The following is a 17,259-nucleotide window of genomic DNA, read 5'->3' as shown; positions in this document are numbered from 1 at the left end:
TGTCTCCGGTCTCATCGACAAAATGGACAGTTTTCTGGCTCCCCTTCAGAAGAAGGTTCACCTTGGCTGTCAACTCGTCGATCTTTTGAGTATCGACACTGTTGACCTTCATGGACCTGTCATACTCATGAGCCTTGTTGCTGGAGCTTGCAGCTAGGTTCTCAATCAACTGATATGCTCCTTCCTTAGACTTTGTCATGAAATCCCCATTGCTGGCCGAGTTAAGAGCATTTCTGTAGTCCCAGTTAACTCCATCATAGAAAATGCCCAGAATCTGTTCATCACTGAATCCATGGTGCGGACACTCTCTACGGTACTCTTTGTACCTCTTCCAAGCCTCGCAGAAGGCTTCTCCAGTGTACTGTTGGAAAGATGAAATCTTGTTCCTCAGGGCAGCGGTCTTAGCCTTGGTGTAGAAATGGTCCAGAAACGCAGACCTACACTGTTCCCATGATGTCAGAGACCCAGGTGGCAATGACTTCAGCCAACGTGAAGCTCTATCCGCAAGAGAGAAGGGAAAGAGCTTGCACTTCAGAAAGTCTGGCGGTATCCCATTTGAACCAGTGGTGCTACATATCTCCTCAAAATTCTCGATGTGGTCCATCGGAATCTCAGCTGGGAGACCGTGAAATAGGTGCTGCTTCACTAGAGAGATCATATGTGGCTTGATCTCAAAATCTTGTCTCGGGATAGTGGGAGGAACAATCGCCGCTCGGTTGGCGTAGAACACATGCGGGTTGTCCTTGTCCCCAATGGACGGTTGTGGCGGCGCGGCTCTTTCGTGTTGAGCACGGAGCAACTGCCCCAACTGTTGTCGAAGTTGCTGCAACTCGGCAGCCATATCCTCATTGTTTCTGTTGTCACCCATGTTGACGGATTGAAACTTTCTGTTCTTGCGGTTTGTTCTTTCTGCCAAAGAGAGCTCTGCGGCTGACAAAGCAACTAGTTCTTCGGTGTTGTTTCTTCTTGTAGATCTTCTTGACATGCACCTGAAACACACGCAAAGAAGAAGCAGAAAGACAAATCAGTAAGGTCTTAGTCTAGTAATTTCGCCGAAAACCAAAGGTAAAAATTTGGTCCCCGGCAACGGCGCCAAAAACTTGATACACAGAGTTTTAAACCCTATTTTCCTACTGCAAGTGCACAGCAAAGAAGTAGTACTTAGGGGTCGAATCCCACGAAGACCAAGTTTTACTCTATGGTTCTATTGGTTCAATTTCAAGCTAAGACAATTCAAAGTTGGGTTTGTTTGGTAACAGTAACGCGATTAAAACGGTATAAAAAGGCAATAAGCAAAACACTAGATCAGGGGTAATTCTCGGGAATTTCAGAGATAGCAACTAAACAACTATTCAGGGCATAGATTAAGTACCAGTCTAGAACTCAAACATAAATATAAACTGATCCACTGTCGTGGTATCAATAACTCTATCTGATCGATTCTGTGCGGAGACGCGGAGCACATGCTCAGACATCCGGAGCACATGCTCGGCGGTCCATAAACCCTAAACTGTTGTTTGAGCCTAGAATCGCAGACAAGCATTAAAGAACAGGAATGATAATTTCACAAATCAGCTACACATCAACTTTCGCAGGTCTATGATAATTTGCCCACTAATATCTTTTCTAGCAACCTATTACACTTTTGATGAATAGATAAACCTAGAATCATAGATTGGGTGATCAAATCAACCTAAGCATTAAGTCTAACAATAGTGAAGACAATCGATTATATAAAGCCCTATTTGTGTTCTGTTGCTAACCCATGAAACCCCTAATCTAGCAAAGAAAACTACCCAGACATAGAGAAATGAATCATAGCAAAAGATGAGAAATTCAATGACATAAAAATAAAAAGGGTTCAGAGAATGCTTCACAAGGTAGCCGCTCTTCTCCCTCTCACAAAAGCGTCGCTCAAAAACAAAAAAAAAGGTAAAAAAATATCTCTCCTAAAAACCCTAGGTTAAATAGCATACAAGTAGAGAAAAATAAGGAAAGATTCCAAATTCAAATCTCCCTATTAAAAAGCGATCTCAGCCCTCATTCTCTCACAAAGGATCGCCTAAAATAAGGGGAATTAGGCAGGGAATCGGCGCCTAGATGCTTGCCACGTGTCGTCATGAAACCGTAGAGTTGGGAGCATGTGCTCGGAAATCGGGAGCATGTGCTCGGAAATCGGGAGCATGTGCTCCTGGGTCTAAAATCAGTTTTTCTGCTCCAATTCAACTCCTTTCTGCTCTGATTGCTCCTGCTGTTCCAATCCTTGCTTTTAGCTTCTTAGCCTCTTATTATAAACTGAAAAGGACTCAAACAACTACAAAACTATCAAATAAACGGGGTCAAAGTGAGTCAAAACCATAACATATCAAACATCTTCATCTTCATTGCCTTGATTCCACGATCACACTTTGCCTTTACCTGCACCACAAACACAAATTGATATGCATGAGTATTGATAAATACTCAGTGAGGCAATCCTCCCATCTACTGGGCTATACACACAAGCAATAAGATCTCTCATGCCACAAACAACAACAATAAAACAAACCAGGAACACGAACAAGTGACCCGCCATGATCCGGTTACTGTCAGAATGGTGTCGACCGATACCAGAAGGTGTCGACCGACACTGGACATCTGGTGTCGACCGACACCTGCTCGACACTCCTGAAACCCTAACGGTGTCGACCGACACCTCCACATGGTGTCGACCGACACTCGCTAAGTTCCCGAGCCGTCCTCGCGTTAGTGTCGCCCGACACCACATTGGTGTCGACCGACACCACTGTCGAGCAGTGATTTCCTTCGAACAGAACCTCCGAATCTCGCCTCCAAACTTCTCCTCTTCGTCCCACACAATCCCAGGAACGAATTCCAAGCCTCAGGAGCTACGAAAAATTCACAAACAACCAAAAAACAAACAACCAAACAACACACAATATCACAGAAACAGAGATCTTAGCTTAGATAAGCCATGGTCATGCACTCACCTTAGCCAACAGAGATATCTAAGCCCAAAAGACGAAGCTACCACCACAAAAACCTTCCCACCACGTTCCTAGCCTTGGATCTTCACTCTCACAGCAAGATCTCTTCAAAAACACCTTCAAAACTCACAAACTCTCTCTAAAACCTCAAGAACAGTTTCTCTCCTTTTCTCTCTGTATTTTTCTCAAAAACGGTTTGAGACAAAACAACCACGACCTCGGTCGTTTTCTCCCTTAAATGACTCGGTTAGATGGTTTACCCTAAACCAAACTGGTCCAAATCAATAATTAAATCAATCTGGCCGAACCAAATAAGTGGTGTCGACCGACACCCACCCCCAAAACGCTAAGTTTTGGTTCGCGGGCGTTACATAGAGGTACAAGGCTTTTTAGGCTTTTTCGGGTTACAGATCAAAAATTTAAATTTATAAGTTTATACCATGTTTTAAAAATTAATGTTTAAAGATGCAATATAAAACAAATAATTTAAATAACCCATCTATATTCACTAAACCATCTTTATCTAAAATAAAAATTAAAATTAAAATCAAATAACTTTTTATATTTTAACAAAATAAAAATATATATAATTCATATAAAATATCACAGATGTGAAGAGACCTTAGTGCAGTGGTCAATAGTAAGTCTTTAATACACAAGGCACCCTCACACCAAAGATCGAGTCCCGCTCCCACGAATGTAGGGATTAGGCTAATAGGCCGGCTTGTTGTGGCCAAATGGTTGATAATATATATATATATATATCAGATAAAGATTTAAAAATATTAAGTAAGTTTATTCATTAAATTTGAGAACTAAGATTAGAGTTTTAAATTTTATTTAGAATAAATCATCAATCAAATATTGCAATCATACAAAAATACTAATAAAAAGGTACAATTATATTTGTTTAAGGGTTTTGCGGTTCAAATCCATTCGGACTAAGCTCTAAAAACCCTATATATAGCACGAAAGACCCAACTTTTTATGAACATATATATATTTAAGTACTCGAGTTTGGTGTTTTTCATGGCCGGGTTGGGACCATCCAGCCGATTTTAACCCTAATTGATACGTCTATATATACATATATACAATATATAATTTAAAATTAATGGATATTGTTTTCTGGTTCAGATTTTAGAATTAGTGGATTAGTTAAAAATAATAAAATGAAAGACAATTTTATATATTTAATCCACTAAAGATTTACCGACTTAAAATCTTGAGAGTTGAGAGCACGATGCAACGCCTTGGACGATACGCAATAAAAAAAATCTTCTCCAGGAGAACACCGTCGATTCAATTCGCCGGAACCATAACGTCCAATGACACTTTACACAGTCAGGTCATGAGGAGTGAACGGGAACGATCGAAGGTTACACCTGTGCTGGACAAATGGCTGAAACAAGGGAACGAAGTAAACCTTACGGATCTAAGACGCCTCATCGACGCCCTATGCGTGTCTCAGCGATTCAACCATGCCCTCCAGGTCTCAATTTCTTTCTCTTCTCGTTTTCAATTTCTTTTGAGATTATATTTATTCCCAATAAATCTCATAAAGGGGTTATATCATTGTTATTGGTGATGTGTTAGGTCTCAGAGTGGATAACTGACCGAGGTATTTATGATCTAAGCTCTAAAGATTTTGCATCACGGCTTTATCTTGTTGAGATCCGTTCAGGGTTGGGAGAAGCAGAGAATTTCTTCAAAAACATTCCTGAAAACATGAGGGACGACTCAGTCTACAACACTCTCTTATACTTGTACACAACATCCAAGATGACACGGCACGAAGCCGAAGCCACTTACCAGAAGATGAGGGAGCAAAATATGCTACTGAAACCTTACCCTTACTACAATATGATATCTCTTAATGCTCTTCTTGGAGAAAGACACATGATCGAAGAGATCCTGAGACAAATGAAGGAGAATGGAGTATAACATGACAAGAATCTCACTGCCAATAACGTTTTGAAGGCTTACGCAAGTGTACGGGACGTGGAGGCAGTGGATAAGTTACTGATGGAGTTAGAAGTTGAAGACGACCTACCATTCTCATTGGCCTGGCAAACGGGGATAAGCATTGCAAAGGCTTATTTAAATGGTGGTTCAAGTAAGAAAGCGATAGAGATGCTGCGTAGAACAGAACTTGTAGTTGATACAAAGTCTAAAGACTCAGCGAACAAGGTGTTGATGGAGATGTATAGGGATGCTGGAGCAAAACACGATGTGTCCCACCTTTATAGGTCCGTCTATCCGAATAGTAAAAAGGGAGAGAGCATGAGAGAATATAAATACAAAGGAAATGACGGAGGCAACTCTTACTACTACGGCAACTCATATGTCTATATTTTGTCTCTCCTTAGCATATATTTATCATGCATTTAGTTAGGATAATTGATTGTTTTACATCATTTTCTAGTCTTTTCTATACACTTTGCATTTCTAGGTAGTTCTTGCATCGTTCTTGCATACATTGTGCATTTTGGAGTATTTCAGGTATTGAGGAGACGTTGGAAGCGCATCCGTCCGAGCCATGCTCCCCAGCGCATCCGTCCGAGCCATGCTCCCCAGCCGTCCGTCCGATCCATGATGACATTGCATTCCATTCGACGCGCACGGACTCTTTCGCACATGTCAGGAAGAAAGACGTTTGGTTTCACACGCTTCAGGAGATTACCAAACCGACTCCTTACCTTGTCGTTTTAAGTTTTAGGGCTTTCCATGTTGGACTACTATATATACATTTTGTTAAGTCTTTGCTGAGACATATCATCTTTGATCTCATTTTCGTTTTGTTCTTAAGGTTAACCTAGCCACCAAATACGTTCTGAGACTTTGTATTCCGATATCTCCGAGTTTATTCAGTTTTTGTATTTGATTCCTTCTACAAAGTTGTTCATCTTATTTTTATCTACCTAATAATGCTTGTTTCAATGTTTTCTGTGTTTGCATCCTTGATAATGATTTTTGGATCTGAGTAGTGTAGTAGTTCTTGAGGATGGGATAGATTAGGTGGAGGATATTAGGATGTAGAGTGTTTAAGCTTTGATTTGTATAATTCTCTTCTCGACTAGAGTTAGAAATACTTGTTTCTCTCTGATCAATTGGAACTAGGTTTTAGACATTTCCGCACCCAAAAGGTGTTCGATGAAATGTCTGATCAACTAGTACCAGAGACTTATGTTCCTAGCCTAAGAGATTAGATGTCTAGGATGTTTGTTGACGTGAATGAACTTGTTTGTCATGCCTGCTCGACCATGTTTCTCTAGCAAGAGCTAGGTATGGAAGTGGCTGAGTCTGAGTAGCTTTTGCCAAGAGATTGGATTAGCTAAGTCGTGATGTTCATTGTCTAGGGATAGTTTGCTTGTGGCATGTTAAACACTCTGTAGACTAGGAGACTTCACCGACATCAATTACTCCCATCCTTAGGACCTCTTTCTTTTTGTTTTTTATTTCATTCTTGAGACTGTTTTGTTTCTTGCATTTTAGTTCATGCTTAGACTCGTTTATGTTTTTATTCATTTTCCCTTCTTGTCATGCATTCCCGTTTCTAGTTCTGTGACTCAATTTCGTTTTGTATTGTCATCATTCTAGGACTGTTAGCCAAACACTCTTTTTATATTGGTTTAACTTGTGATTCCTTGATTGTATCTTGAGTGATAATAAAGTTTCCCAACTGGATTGACACCTTAAGTATTACAACTGCATAAGGTTAATTGAACCTGCTAGGATAGACATACAAAAATCCTAGTATCAGCAACTCATATTACTATTTCGGTGGTGGTGGTTGTCGCAGTTATACTGATGGTGATGATAGTGTTGGTAGTGCTGATTGTGGTGCTGGTGATAATGATGGTGGTGGTGCTGTTTGTGGTGGTGATAGTGTTGGTGGTGGTGATAGTGGTGGTGGTGATAGTGTTGGTGGTGCTGCTGATTATGGTGGTGGTGGCTGTGGCGGTGGTGGTTTCGGTGGTGGTGGTTGTGGCGGTTGGGATTGAGAAGAAAACCAAGTAGAGAGTGGGTAAGTCATATAGATTTTCATTTAAATAATATATGAACTTGTTATTAGTTTTGGGTTACTTTTACTTATCTAGTATGTTTTCCCACCAAAATTAGATGTTATGGATTTTCAGTGATATGATAAGAGTTTTAATTGCTTAGTATGAATATGATGGTTTAATTAAAGGGTGCCATATTATTCAAGATGGTGCATTAGTACAAGCAACACAAGCGATCTTTTGGACCCTTTACAATATGTATAACAAATAGTCACAATCATTAGCAAATTTAAGATATAACAGTCGAAGGATTGTGGAAGTAAGATCGATTGTTTGTTTCCATTTCAAATTTTGTATATAACCAATTTTCGAAGGAGCTGAGGTTGGATGAGCCAAAGAGTGATCATATCCTTCTTGTTTGGCGGCTAATTTGTGGAGAAAAAAATCTCACATCTGATAGATGTAAAGGGACTTGAGTAATATATAAAGGATTAGAGTCTCTCCACTCATTGCCAATTGATTTTGAATTGAAATTCATATTAAACCCTAAATTAACAGAATTGAACAATGTCAATTTCCTTTGTATACCCGCAACTGAAATACTTGGTTCTTATTTTCTCTTTGATATAATGTGATACATATGGTTTGGTATTTTGTGCTTGATACAAATAACAAAATCAACCAGGCGACCGATGGCTTAGTGATCCCTGATCCGTATGGCATGTAAAAGTTTTGAAACTTTTGAAAAAGTTCATAATGTAGGAAACCAAATTTTCGTGCATTATGGTTTTTGGGGACAAAGGCGAAGCGCCTTTAATTTGGATCTTCTCTATAAGCATTTAATTTTAAAAATTATCCTCCAAAAAAAAAATAGATATGCTTAACCAAACCGGTTTTGATTAACACAAAAAATGGGCTTAAAATAAGAAGAGTTGAATGAAAATCAGTTAAACTTTGCATTAGAGAAGTCCATCCCAGGATGCTGAGCCATGAACTTCTTGAGCATATCTTGTTTCTCTATCTCATCACTCGTTGGCAGTCCCATCTGCTTCTGCCTTTGATCAAACATCATCTTCTCAACGGTCTGGCGAGTTTCGGGGTCTAGATCACCCAGTTTGCTGCTCTCTGGCTCAACTTTCTGAGTGTCTATTTCAGGTTCTCCTTTCACACAATATTTCCACCACTCCATCTGGTCTTGCTTCGTCAAGATCACCGATATGACCTTTTGATCCTCTATATTCCAAAAGCACTCGTCAGGCTTGACAGGGTGGAAGAGTTCTCCGTCGATCATTGGATCTTTCCCTTTGAGACCAACTTTAAGACGGTTCTTCTTGATTTCACAAGAAACAAACCGTGATTTAGTCCCGATAGGCACTGGAATGTTAACCGTAACCTCTTGGAGATTCTGAGTCCATGAGTAAGTCTCAAGATCAAGTCCATTCCCTTTGTTAGGGATGATGAGACCTGGTTCCTGTTTCTCCTCCTTGGGCTTATCAACCTCCATCGGTTCCGTCAGCTTCAAGCTCTCCTTCTCCACATCCATAGTCTCCTCCGTCAACTTTAAGCTCTCCTTCTCCATCTTCTTCTTCTTCTTCGTAACGGCAGTGGCAATCTTCTTCTCAGCGGAGTCTTTCTTGAGAAAGTTGCTCTCTCTGCCAATAAACTAAAGGACCTTCTCTATAAACCCTAACGGGTTTGAAGGATCAAAACTTGCTGCAAACGGCAACGACGAAGGTCTATCCTCTACCATCTCAGAGATAATCGCCATTGTTTTTCGTTTAGCTAGAACGTAGCTATAGAACTCAAAATCAGAATAAATTTTTCTCGTTAATGGACAAATACAATGAATTTATAGGGAAAGCCAAAAAGTCTATAAAGGAAAGTTGCCAAATTGGATCTTTCCTTTTTCTTCAATTCCCCCTTTCTAATTCGAGTTTTCTTTAATTATTCAGGCTTTTTTCCTATATATCATTCAATTTAATAATTATTTAAAACATTTAAAGCATAACTGAAAATTAAAACGTTTCAGATTTGCTTCTAGAAGACAAAAATATATATATATACAGCTTCAGATTTTATTTTTTAAGTCCGATATTAATTGAAAATTATAGCTCAAAATCAGAATAAAACAGAGTGTGATTTAACAGGATTTTTTCTTGTTCTTATCTAATTTTTTTATTTTATAATTTATATACACAAGAACTTGCTATACAAGCAAACTAGAAAGAAACAAAGTTCGTAATATTAAGTTTTACTTACTCAGCGAAATAGACAGATCAGGGAGCTCAGAAACCCTAATTTCTGACTATTACTCTGCCGCCTAAAGCATGAGGCCAATTCTTCAACCATGTGCGAGGGCCATTCCAGCTTTCAGGAGGTATCTATTTCGCTCTGCCGTAACCCTATCTTCGCCGGAGCTTGACGACAGCCTCCATAGTCATATCGCCACAACCAGGGGCGATCGATCAGAAGGCTTCATTCATCCCAGTGCTGGAGCAATGGAAGCAACAGGGCAACCATTTAGATTCTTCGGATCTCAGAAACATCATCGAAACCCTAAGAAATTCCCAACGATTTTCCCAAGCTCTCAAGGTCGCTCTTTGGTTTCGATTCTCTCAATTACTGTATCCGAGCCTCGTCCAATATTTAATGTATCGTTCATGATGTAGTTGATTTGATGCGTTATTGGTGGTTTTATAATTAGGTATCAGAGTGGATGAGTGCCCAGAAAGTTTGCGATCTAGTTCCTAAAGATTACGCAGATCGGCTTCATCTGATCGAAAACGTTCTAGGTTTGGAAGCAGCAGAGAAGTTCTTCCAAAGCATTCCCGAGAACAAGAGAGATGACTTTGTTTACACCACTATCTTAAGCTCGTACACAAGGTCTGATCAAACTCGGGATAAAGCTGAGTTCATCTTCTGGAAGATGAGAGAGCTAGGGTACCTCACTAACCCCTCTGCGTTTAACCACATGGTGTCTCTTTACATTCAGCTAGATAAGCGAGATATGGTCGAGAAGATTCTGAACCAAATGGAGGAGAACAATGTCAAACCAAACAATCTTACGTTTAACCTTAAACTGCGGCGTTACGCAGCTGTTACAAACATCAAAACAATGGAGAGGCTATTAAAAGAGCACCGAATCGTGTCAATGATGGCGTCTGCTTATTGCAAGAGAGGCCAGCTAAGGGACGCCGAGAAACTAATACATAATGTTATGATGCGGAAGTACCGTAAGGACAATCCCATTCAAATGGCCCTGTTGATGCGCGTATTCTCTGGCATGGGATGGGAGACAAGAATTCTTATAGGAATTGGATTTGGATGAACACCTATTTTTTAGTTTTATGTGTAATACTTTTTGGGTAATAAACTTTTAGAGACACACATTTTTTTTCAAAAAAACCAAGCCCATGTTTTCGTTTAGAATATTGTTCTTTAAGTTAAAAAAAAAACCACCATGGTTCGTCTCATGTTATTATGGGGTCTTAAAAATATTGGGAGAAAGGGAGAATGTTTTCTATTTATGTAGGGTATGTGGCCATTTTTTTAGACAAATGTATAGAGGTGATTTTAAGCTAATGTTATTTGTCATTTAATAATTTTCTATTCGACCACCAATTCTTTCCAACTTCTATTGGACTACCACCTGCTCGTAGTTTTGAGTTTGTTTATACGATGTAGACATGTAGTCTTGAGAATTTTGATGGAGTTTATTTTAAAGCTGAATTTTGATGCGATAACAAAGTGATCAAGAAGAATATTTGGTTTATACTACAAAGTACTTACCGAACAGGTTTAAATTTTTAACCCAAAACAAAATCAAATCACCAAATTTAAGTTTGATTCGGTGTTCTATTATGGTCATGTTAACTCTCTCTAAACAATTAATTTTAATTTTAGAAAAAATCTTTAATATTAGTACTTTTTTTTCTTGTCAATCTAATTTTTTATTTAATGTAAATTTTGAGAACTATTACATACACTTTTTTCTCCATGTGTTGAATCAGGGCGAACAGTTCTAACTGTATCATGGCATCTATTGTAAACTTATAGTCTTAGTCTGTATATAAATTAATAAATTGTATTATCTGGGGGTTGAATCTGAGACTTTTTAGTGTAGAACCATTAAGACCAATTTTACTGGTGATTTCTCTCAACGTTTCTCTTGTATTTGGGGCCCATAAACATAATTAAAAAAAAATCATTTTTCCGTCCATCAACAAGAGAATCGATTCTCTGGGAAGGAATTGAGCAACCGATTAAGCAACGCTACTTGACGTGTTTTGGTACGTTGATACGTAAATATAAAAGATATGTTTTTTTTTTCTATTTTCTTCCTTCTTTCTTTCCCGATCTTCTCTCTTTGCTCTCTCGATCTAAAAAGGCGAATCGATGGTCTAGAAAAATCAATCGATTCGACTGGAGGATTGATGGTCACCGGAGGATAAGATTCTCATCAAAACCGAACCAAAGCCCTCGTCTTCGTCTTCACCGCAGCAACCCACGACGGAGACGAAACAAGTCGACGGAGATGATTCCGACGGATTCGAGACTGCCAGCGAACGTGAAATCAGCGATGAAGATGGTACTAAAAACGACGCCGTCACTAGTCAGGAGGAGAAACCACAGCACCAGGAGAAGAAGAAAGAACAGGTTGAGCTAATGAGTGGAGGAGAAGCCATAACCAACGACAGATCAAACAAGGTGATTCCACTTTGATATCTTTAGGGTTTTGCTAATTCTGGGTTTTAGGGGTTCATTAGCTACTTGCCATTATAATTTTTCTGTGGAAGTTTGAACCTTTGGATGAAATTAGTAGAGAAATGCTTTAGAGCTAGTGTTGATAGATATTGAGGATTCGTCTTTTTTTGTTTGTTTGTGTTGATAGATATTGTCAAAGTATGCTTTTGCTTTAGAGCTTGTGAAGGAGTTTCCTAAGTCTATAGAGCTTCGATCCATATGCCATTTAAACAGAGGTGTATGTTTCCTCAAATTGGTATGTTCTTTAGTATAAGCGGTCAAAGAGTTTATTTGATTACTTCTTGATCAGTTGAATTTCGATTGAAGATGAGTATAGTTGAGCACTTCGAAGATCCTTTCACGGGTGAGTTCATGAGTATGCAAGCAATAACCGTCTTTTCCCCTTGAGGTTTACTCATGAAACCAATTTATTAGAATAATTAGCCAGGAGTTCTAGGTTAGTTTCTGGCACTTGTTACAAGATAGATAGTTTTTGGTTCTAGATCAGGTTTATTATTGGAAAGAGTTCACACTGAGTCTCTGCTCTTCTCATATGCAGACCTGAAGAAGATCTTAGAACTTGATCCTTCAAGTGATCATGCTAGGAAAGGGATACGACGTCTTGAACCTCTTGCTGCTGAGAAGTGAGAAAAGATGAAAGAAGAGGCTATAAGTAAGTTTGGGGACTACTTCATCATACAATTGTAGATATTCTAGCATCTAGATTCTAGAGTGGTTCCTTTTGGTCAAATATATTTGTGTCTGTAGTACTGCAATGTGTTATTGTTCTTGGTGCATTGGTACTGCAAACTGCAAAGATTTGGAATTAATATTATAGCTGTATGTTGGTGTGATACAGAACATACAACAAGCTATTTTTGATTCAGTGGAATCCCGTGAAGAAAAAAACATCAACAGTCTTGTATAAGAGTTGCAGATTCTGTGTTATGGCATGGTGCTTCAAGTACTCTTTGTAAATTCAAAATTCAATGTTACAACAATGTTTAAGTGAATCATAATCTTTTCATATCCACAATTGTGAATCATTGAAACATTGTTTAAGGATGAGTGTGGACAACTTTTTGAAACATTGTTTAAATGAGCTTTTGTTGTTCTGCAATATAGGTTCCTTGTAAATATTTCACCATTTTGAGTTTTCTTCTATATCAATTGAATTTTTATTGTAGATGTTCCTTGTAGATGTTTTATCATTTTCCATTAGAAAATTACACAAATTAAAAAATTATTATTTAAAAGATTGAGCAACCTTCTTTGGGTTCTCTAGTAAATGAATGATTTTGCAAAAATACTCTTAGGGTTGCTTTACTTAAATTAGTATTAATTATATGATTAATTAATTTGTGAATAATTTAGGAGAGGTATTCCACTAATGATACTCTAATGAATTCTTGATCAACTACTGGATCAAAGAGGCTTCCACAAAAATACTAGTACTAAAATTTTAGTTTTCTAAAACGTATCACAAAACTAAAATTAAACTTTCAACCTTAAAACTAAAATCCTAACGATTAAACCATATTTCCTAAAATTTATACACTAAATTCAAAATAGTTAACTCAAATCTATATAAAAACAAAAAATTAAACCCTTGAAAATTAATATTTTTTTGTGTTTGGGGTTTTTGGAAAACCAAAATTCTTGATGGTAGCTTTAGAATATTAAATTAATAATGATATTTTGATAAGAAACTAAGAAATAAAATTGTAGGATTTTGAGTAATTTGCATTTAGTTTATAAACTTATATGAATTTGTTGGATTATCCAGCAAACTAAGAAATAAAATTACTTGAGCGACACGTCGACCACAAAGACCCGAAAAATAAAAATAAAAAGGAGAGACAGAGCTCAGAGAAGCCCTAATTTACTCTGTCGCCTAAATCATGAGGCTAATTTTTCAACCATGCGCAAGGGCCGTTCCAGCTTTCAGGAAGTATCTGTTGCGCTCTATCGGAACCCTATCATCGCCGGAGCTTAACGACAGCCTCCGTCGTCATATCGACAAGGCCGGTGAAGATCCAAAGGCTTCATTCGTCCCAGTGCTGGAGCAATGGAAGCAACAGGGAAATCAATTGAATCCTTCGGATCTTAGACGCATCGTTGAAAACCTCCGCGATTCAAAACGATTTCCCCAAGCTCTCAAGGTTCCTAGCTCTTCTTATTCCAAACCTTTTTGTAATATCGATCCTCTCAAATCAGTAGTTGATTAGCTGTTGTGTTATTTGATGGTGTTTAGGTATCAGAGTGGATGAGTGACCAGAAAGTTTGCGACATAGTTCCTGAAGATTTCGCAGCTCGGCTTGATCTGATCGACAAAATTCTAGGTTTAAAAGCAGCAGAGAAATTCTTCAAAAGCATTCCCGAGAACAAGAGAGATGACTTTGTTTACACCACTATGTTAAGCTTCTACGCAAGATTGGACGAAACTGAGTCAACCCTCTGGAAGATGAAGGAGATAGGGTACCGCTCGAAACCTCATATTTTTAAGCACATGATGTCTTCGAAAACACTGGCTAAAGCTGAGTCAATCTTTGGGAAGATGATAGAGCTGCGCTACCTCTCGAAACCCTCTCCTTTTAACCACATGATGTCTCTCTACATTAAGCTAGGTAAACTAGATATGGTACACAAGATTCTCAGCCAAATGAAAGACAACAACGTTGAGCCGGACAATATCACGCTAAACAATAAACTGTGGCTTTACGCAGCCGAATCCAACATCAAAGAAATGGAGAAGCTTTTAGCAAAGTGCGATACAAATACATTGGATTGGCGAACGTGCAGAGACATTGCAAGAGCTTACCTGAGACATGGATCAGTGGTTGAGGCAGTAAATATGCTGAGAAGAGCCGAGCAATCACTAGTTGATCCCGAGTCTAAGGAGTTAGCTTACAAGTCCTTGATGTGGTTGTATGGGGAAGCAGGGAAGGCTGAAGACGTTTCCCGTATATGTGAGTCAGACTATTTCGCCAAGTTCGAAGAAGATTATCGATCAGTACTTCATATCTTACTCAAATAAAACCATATTAATGAGGCAGAAAAGATTTACTATAGGTGGAACCCCGGCAAGTTTGATGTCAGAATCGTGGCTATGATGGCATCTGCTTATTGCGAGAGAGGCCAGCTAAAGGAAGCCGAGGATGCTATGCTTGCGGCTGTGGCACGCCCAGCCGCAGATAACGTGATCCAGTTAGTGGTCGGGTCTGCGCTCCTGGCTTTTGTTTACGTTTTATGTAAGCTTGTGGTTCTGGTGAAGTTCATTTTAAAGATGGCTTTCGATGCAATAACAACGGCGATCTAAGGATAAGAAGACCATGAAGAAATAGAACAATAGATTAGCTTTCCTATTGTTGTTATCGGAGTACGTAATTAGGAACATTGCATCATCTTTTATGCTTTGTTTTTTCACTAGCACAAAGCTGGAAACCTACTTCCAACCCAGTTTACTTATCTGTTTTCAAATTGTTGAACTTGGTTCTTTTTTAACCATTTTGTCTTAAAACATATTATTAAAACATTGCAACATATGCCATTGACATGACACGTTGAAAGGCAGGTAATGAACACTCACGTCTTCACTTTGACACGTGTACATCATCCAAGTTTTCACGTGGAACTACGGCAACAAGAGATCCTCCTCTTCATAAATTGCACTATCAACTTCATTCTTTCTTATCAACTGTTTGAATCATCCATCATCAGATCACAAAGTAAACAAGACTTTTTACTTTTTTATAAAAGAATCGAATCAATGTCAGGCGTAACTCTAGCGGTGGGTCCAAGACCTGACGATGGTAAAACGTCATCATCGTCCGGTGAGAAGGGACTGTGGTCGGGGATGGCAGCGGCTGGAGGTGGCGGTTTGATGGGGTCACTGAGGGTAATAGAACTACAGCTAGTTGCCTTCATACTAGTCTTCTCAGCGAGCGGTCTCGTACCGATACTTGACATGCTTTTTCCAGCGTTTGCGTCTATCTATATAGTCGCCCTTTCGCGTTTAGCTTTCCCATCCCATGGTGTTTCAACCACTTCCCGTGAAGTCTTCCACGGTAGCAAACTCTTCAGGTTCCAAATCCATCACAAGAAAAGAAAAAAAAACATATCTGTTTTTATATTGCTTTCTTGATCAAAATTGTATGACCTTTTTATAGTTTATTGTTCAAATCTTGATCTTTTTTTTTTTTTTGGTTGTAATTTTTTTGGATAATGAAAAGGATGTACGTGGTTTCGGGGACAACGATTGGTCTGTTCTTGCCTTTAGCTTACGTATTAGGTGGTTTTGCAAGAGGAGATGATCATGCGGTGAGATCAGCGACACCGCACTTGTTTCTACTGTCGTGTCAAATCCTGACAGAGAATATAATAAGTGGCCTTTCTCTGTTTTCGCCACCGGTAAGAGCTCTCGTCCCACTGCTCTACACAGTCTGGAGAATCTTTGTCATCATTGGTTGGTCTAAAGATGTCTGGCTCAACAAGTCGTTACCAATGAATGCTACACCCAATGTACTATCTAATACCTGTCTTTACTCAATTGCAAGTCTTTTTAGAGTCAGTTGATACTAAATCATATCATGTCAATGGCATATGTCAACCTCAATCGTTTTTCAGGTTGTTGCATGGTTCTGGTTTGGACGGTATTTAGCAATAGCGAACTTGGGCTACTTCGGAGTGAATCTACTCTGTTTCTTGATCCCTAGGTTTCTGCCTCGTGCCTTCGACCATTACTTCAGAGAAAGAGACGAAGTGTTGGCGAAAAGCCAAGAAGACAAGCCGGTTCAAGTTCCTAGATCAAAACCTTCTGATCACAAATCTGATTGATCATCTTTGTTTTCTTCGAGTGTGTAACGTAACACGCACTTTAAGTTGCTTAATATCGAGATTGTGATGAATTTTATTAGTAAGGCGAAAATGAAACAATGTGGTTGTGAATGTACAATGTTTTGCTCTTGCAACTGAAATGTGAAATCAGTTTGACTCTCTTTGATGAGTCATTGATCTTTAAAAAGAAAGCTTTAGTATTGACTGTCCATGAAACTAACCAGAAGCTCATTCACCATGCCTCGGTCCGGCATCTTCCCTGCAGCTCCATATATTGGAGCCAAGCCTCCAGTGATCGGTCCTGGATTTGCTTTCACCTAAAAAAAAAGGTAATAACAACGAGAGATCAATTGAGGAAAAAAGAAAGAGGCAATCAAAAGAATTTTCATCAATGGACTCACAGTTTCTACAGCTCCACGCAGATCCTGGAGGAAGTCATCGACTACAGGGACGTGTTGAAGAGTTATACATATATGAATGCTGATCCAAAAGACACATGGACAAAAAGTTTCAAAACAGTGAAGAGAGGAATGTGGTCTTATGATAGTAGAAACACCAATGTTTTGGTCTTTTAAGATTTACCTGTTGGGTCTCTGTAGCGCATTCAAATGCCAACCTTTTGACGACATGATGTCGTTCACTTCAAAGATATCTAATTCTTTAGAACCAAACGCCACAATTGTCATATC

General features: G+C 38.8%; 4 protein-coding genes and 2 pseudogenes across 6 annotated transcripts in view; 4 read left to right on the top strand and 2 right to left on the bottom strand.

Annotated features, from left to right (window-relative positions):
• LOC104778913 lies at positions 4,231 to 6,991 on the top strand (annotated as a pseudogene).
• LOC104776852 lies at positions 7,935 to 8,759 on the bottom strand (annotated as a pseudogene).
• Positions 9,319 to 10,319, top strand: LOC104778912 (putative pentatricopeptide repeat-containing protein At1g43010). The gene is made up of 2 exons (XM_010503323.1): positions 9,319 to 9,615; positions 9,696 to 10,319. The coding sequence occupies exons 1-2, from the start codon at positions 9,319 to 9,321 to the stop codon at positions 10,317 to 10,319; spliced, it is 921 nt and encodes a 306-aa protein (XP_010501625.1).
• On the top strand, positions 13,576 to 15,184 carry LOC104778911 (putative pentatricopeptide repeat-containing protein At1g28020). The gene is made up of 2 exons (XM_019241796.1): positions 13,576 to 13,896; positions 13,989 to 15,184. The coding sequence occupies exons 1-2, from the start codon at positions 13,636 to 13,638 to the stop codon at positions 14,769 to 14,771; spliced, it is 1,044 nt and encodes a 347-aa protein (XP_019097341.1). The 5' UTR covers positions 13,576 to 13,635; the 3' UTR covers positions 14,772 to 15,184.
• LOC104776849 lies at positions 15,416 to 16,731 on the top strand. The gene is made up of 3 exons (XM_010500990.2): positions 15,416 to 15,817; positions 15,967 to 16,255; positions 16,361 to 16,731. The coding sequence occupies exons 1-3, from the start codon at positions 15,504 to 15,506 to the stop codon at positions 16,568 to 16,570; spliced, it is 813 nt and encodes a 270-aa protein (XP_010499292.1). The 5' UTR covers positions 15,416 to 15,503; the 3' UTR covers positions 16,571 to 16,731.
• LOC104776851 (sphingosine-1-phosphate lyase) overlaps positions 16,620 to 17,259 on the bottom strand; it is a 4,705-nt gene continuing 4,065 nt past the window's right edge. The window contains exons 14-16 of one of the 3 annotated variants that reach the window (XM_010500991.2): positions 17,153 to 17,237; positions 16,972 to 17,050; positions 16,620 to 16,887 (exon numbers count right to left, since the gene is read on the bottom strand). In XM_010500991.2, the coding sequence (XP_010499293.1) occupies positions 16,765 to 16,887; positions 16,972 to 17,050; positions 17,153 to 17,237 (287 nt within the window). In that variant the 3' untranslated portion in view covers positions 16,620 to 16,764. The remainder of the gene's footprint in view (positions 16,888 to 16,971; positions 17,051 to 17,152; positions 17,238 to 17,259) is intronic. The other 2 variants (XM_010500993.2, XM_010500992.2) reach the window with 2 other exon arrangements.

This window comes from Camelina sativa, chromosome 3 (assembly GCF_000633955.1).
Source record: "Camelina sativa cultivar DH55 chromosome 3, Cs, whole genome shotgun sequence".
Lineage (NCBI taxonomy): Eukaryota > Viridiplantae > Streptophyta > Magnoliopsida > Brassicales > Brassicaceae > Camelina > Camelina sativa.
The sequence above is the reverse complement of the archived record's forward strand: the minus strand, read 5'-3'. Positions and strand labels throughout refer to the sequence as shown.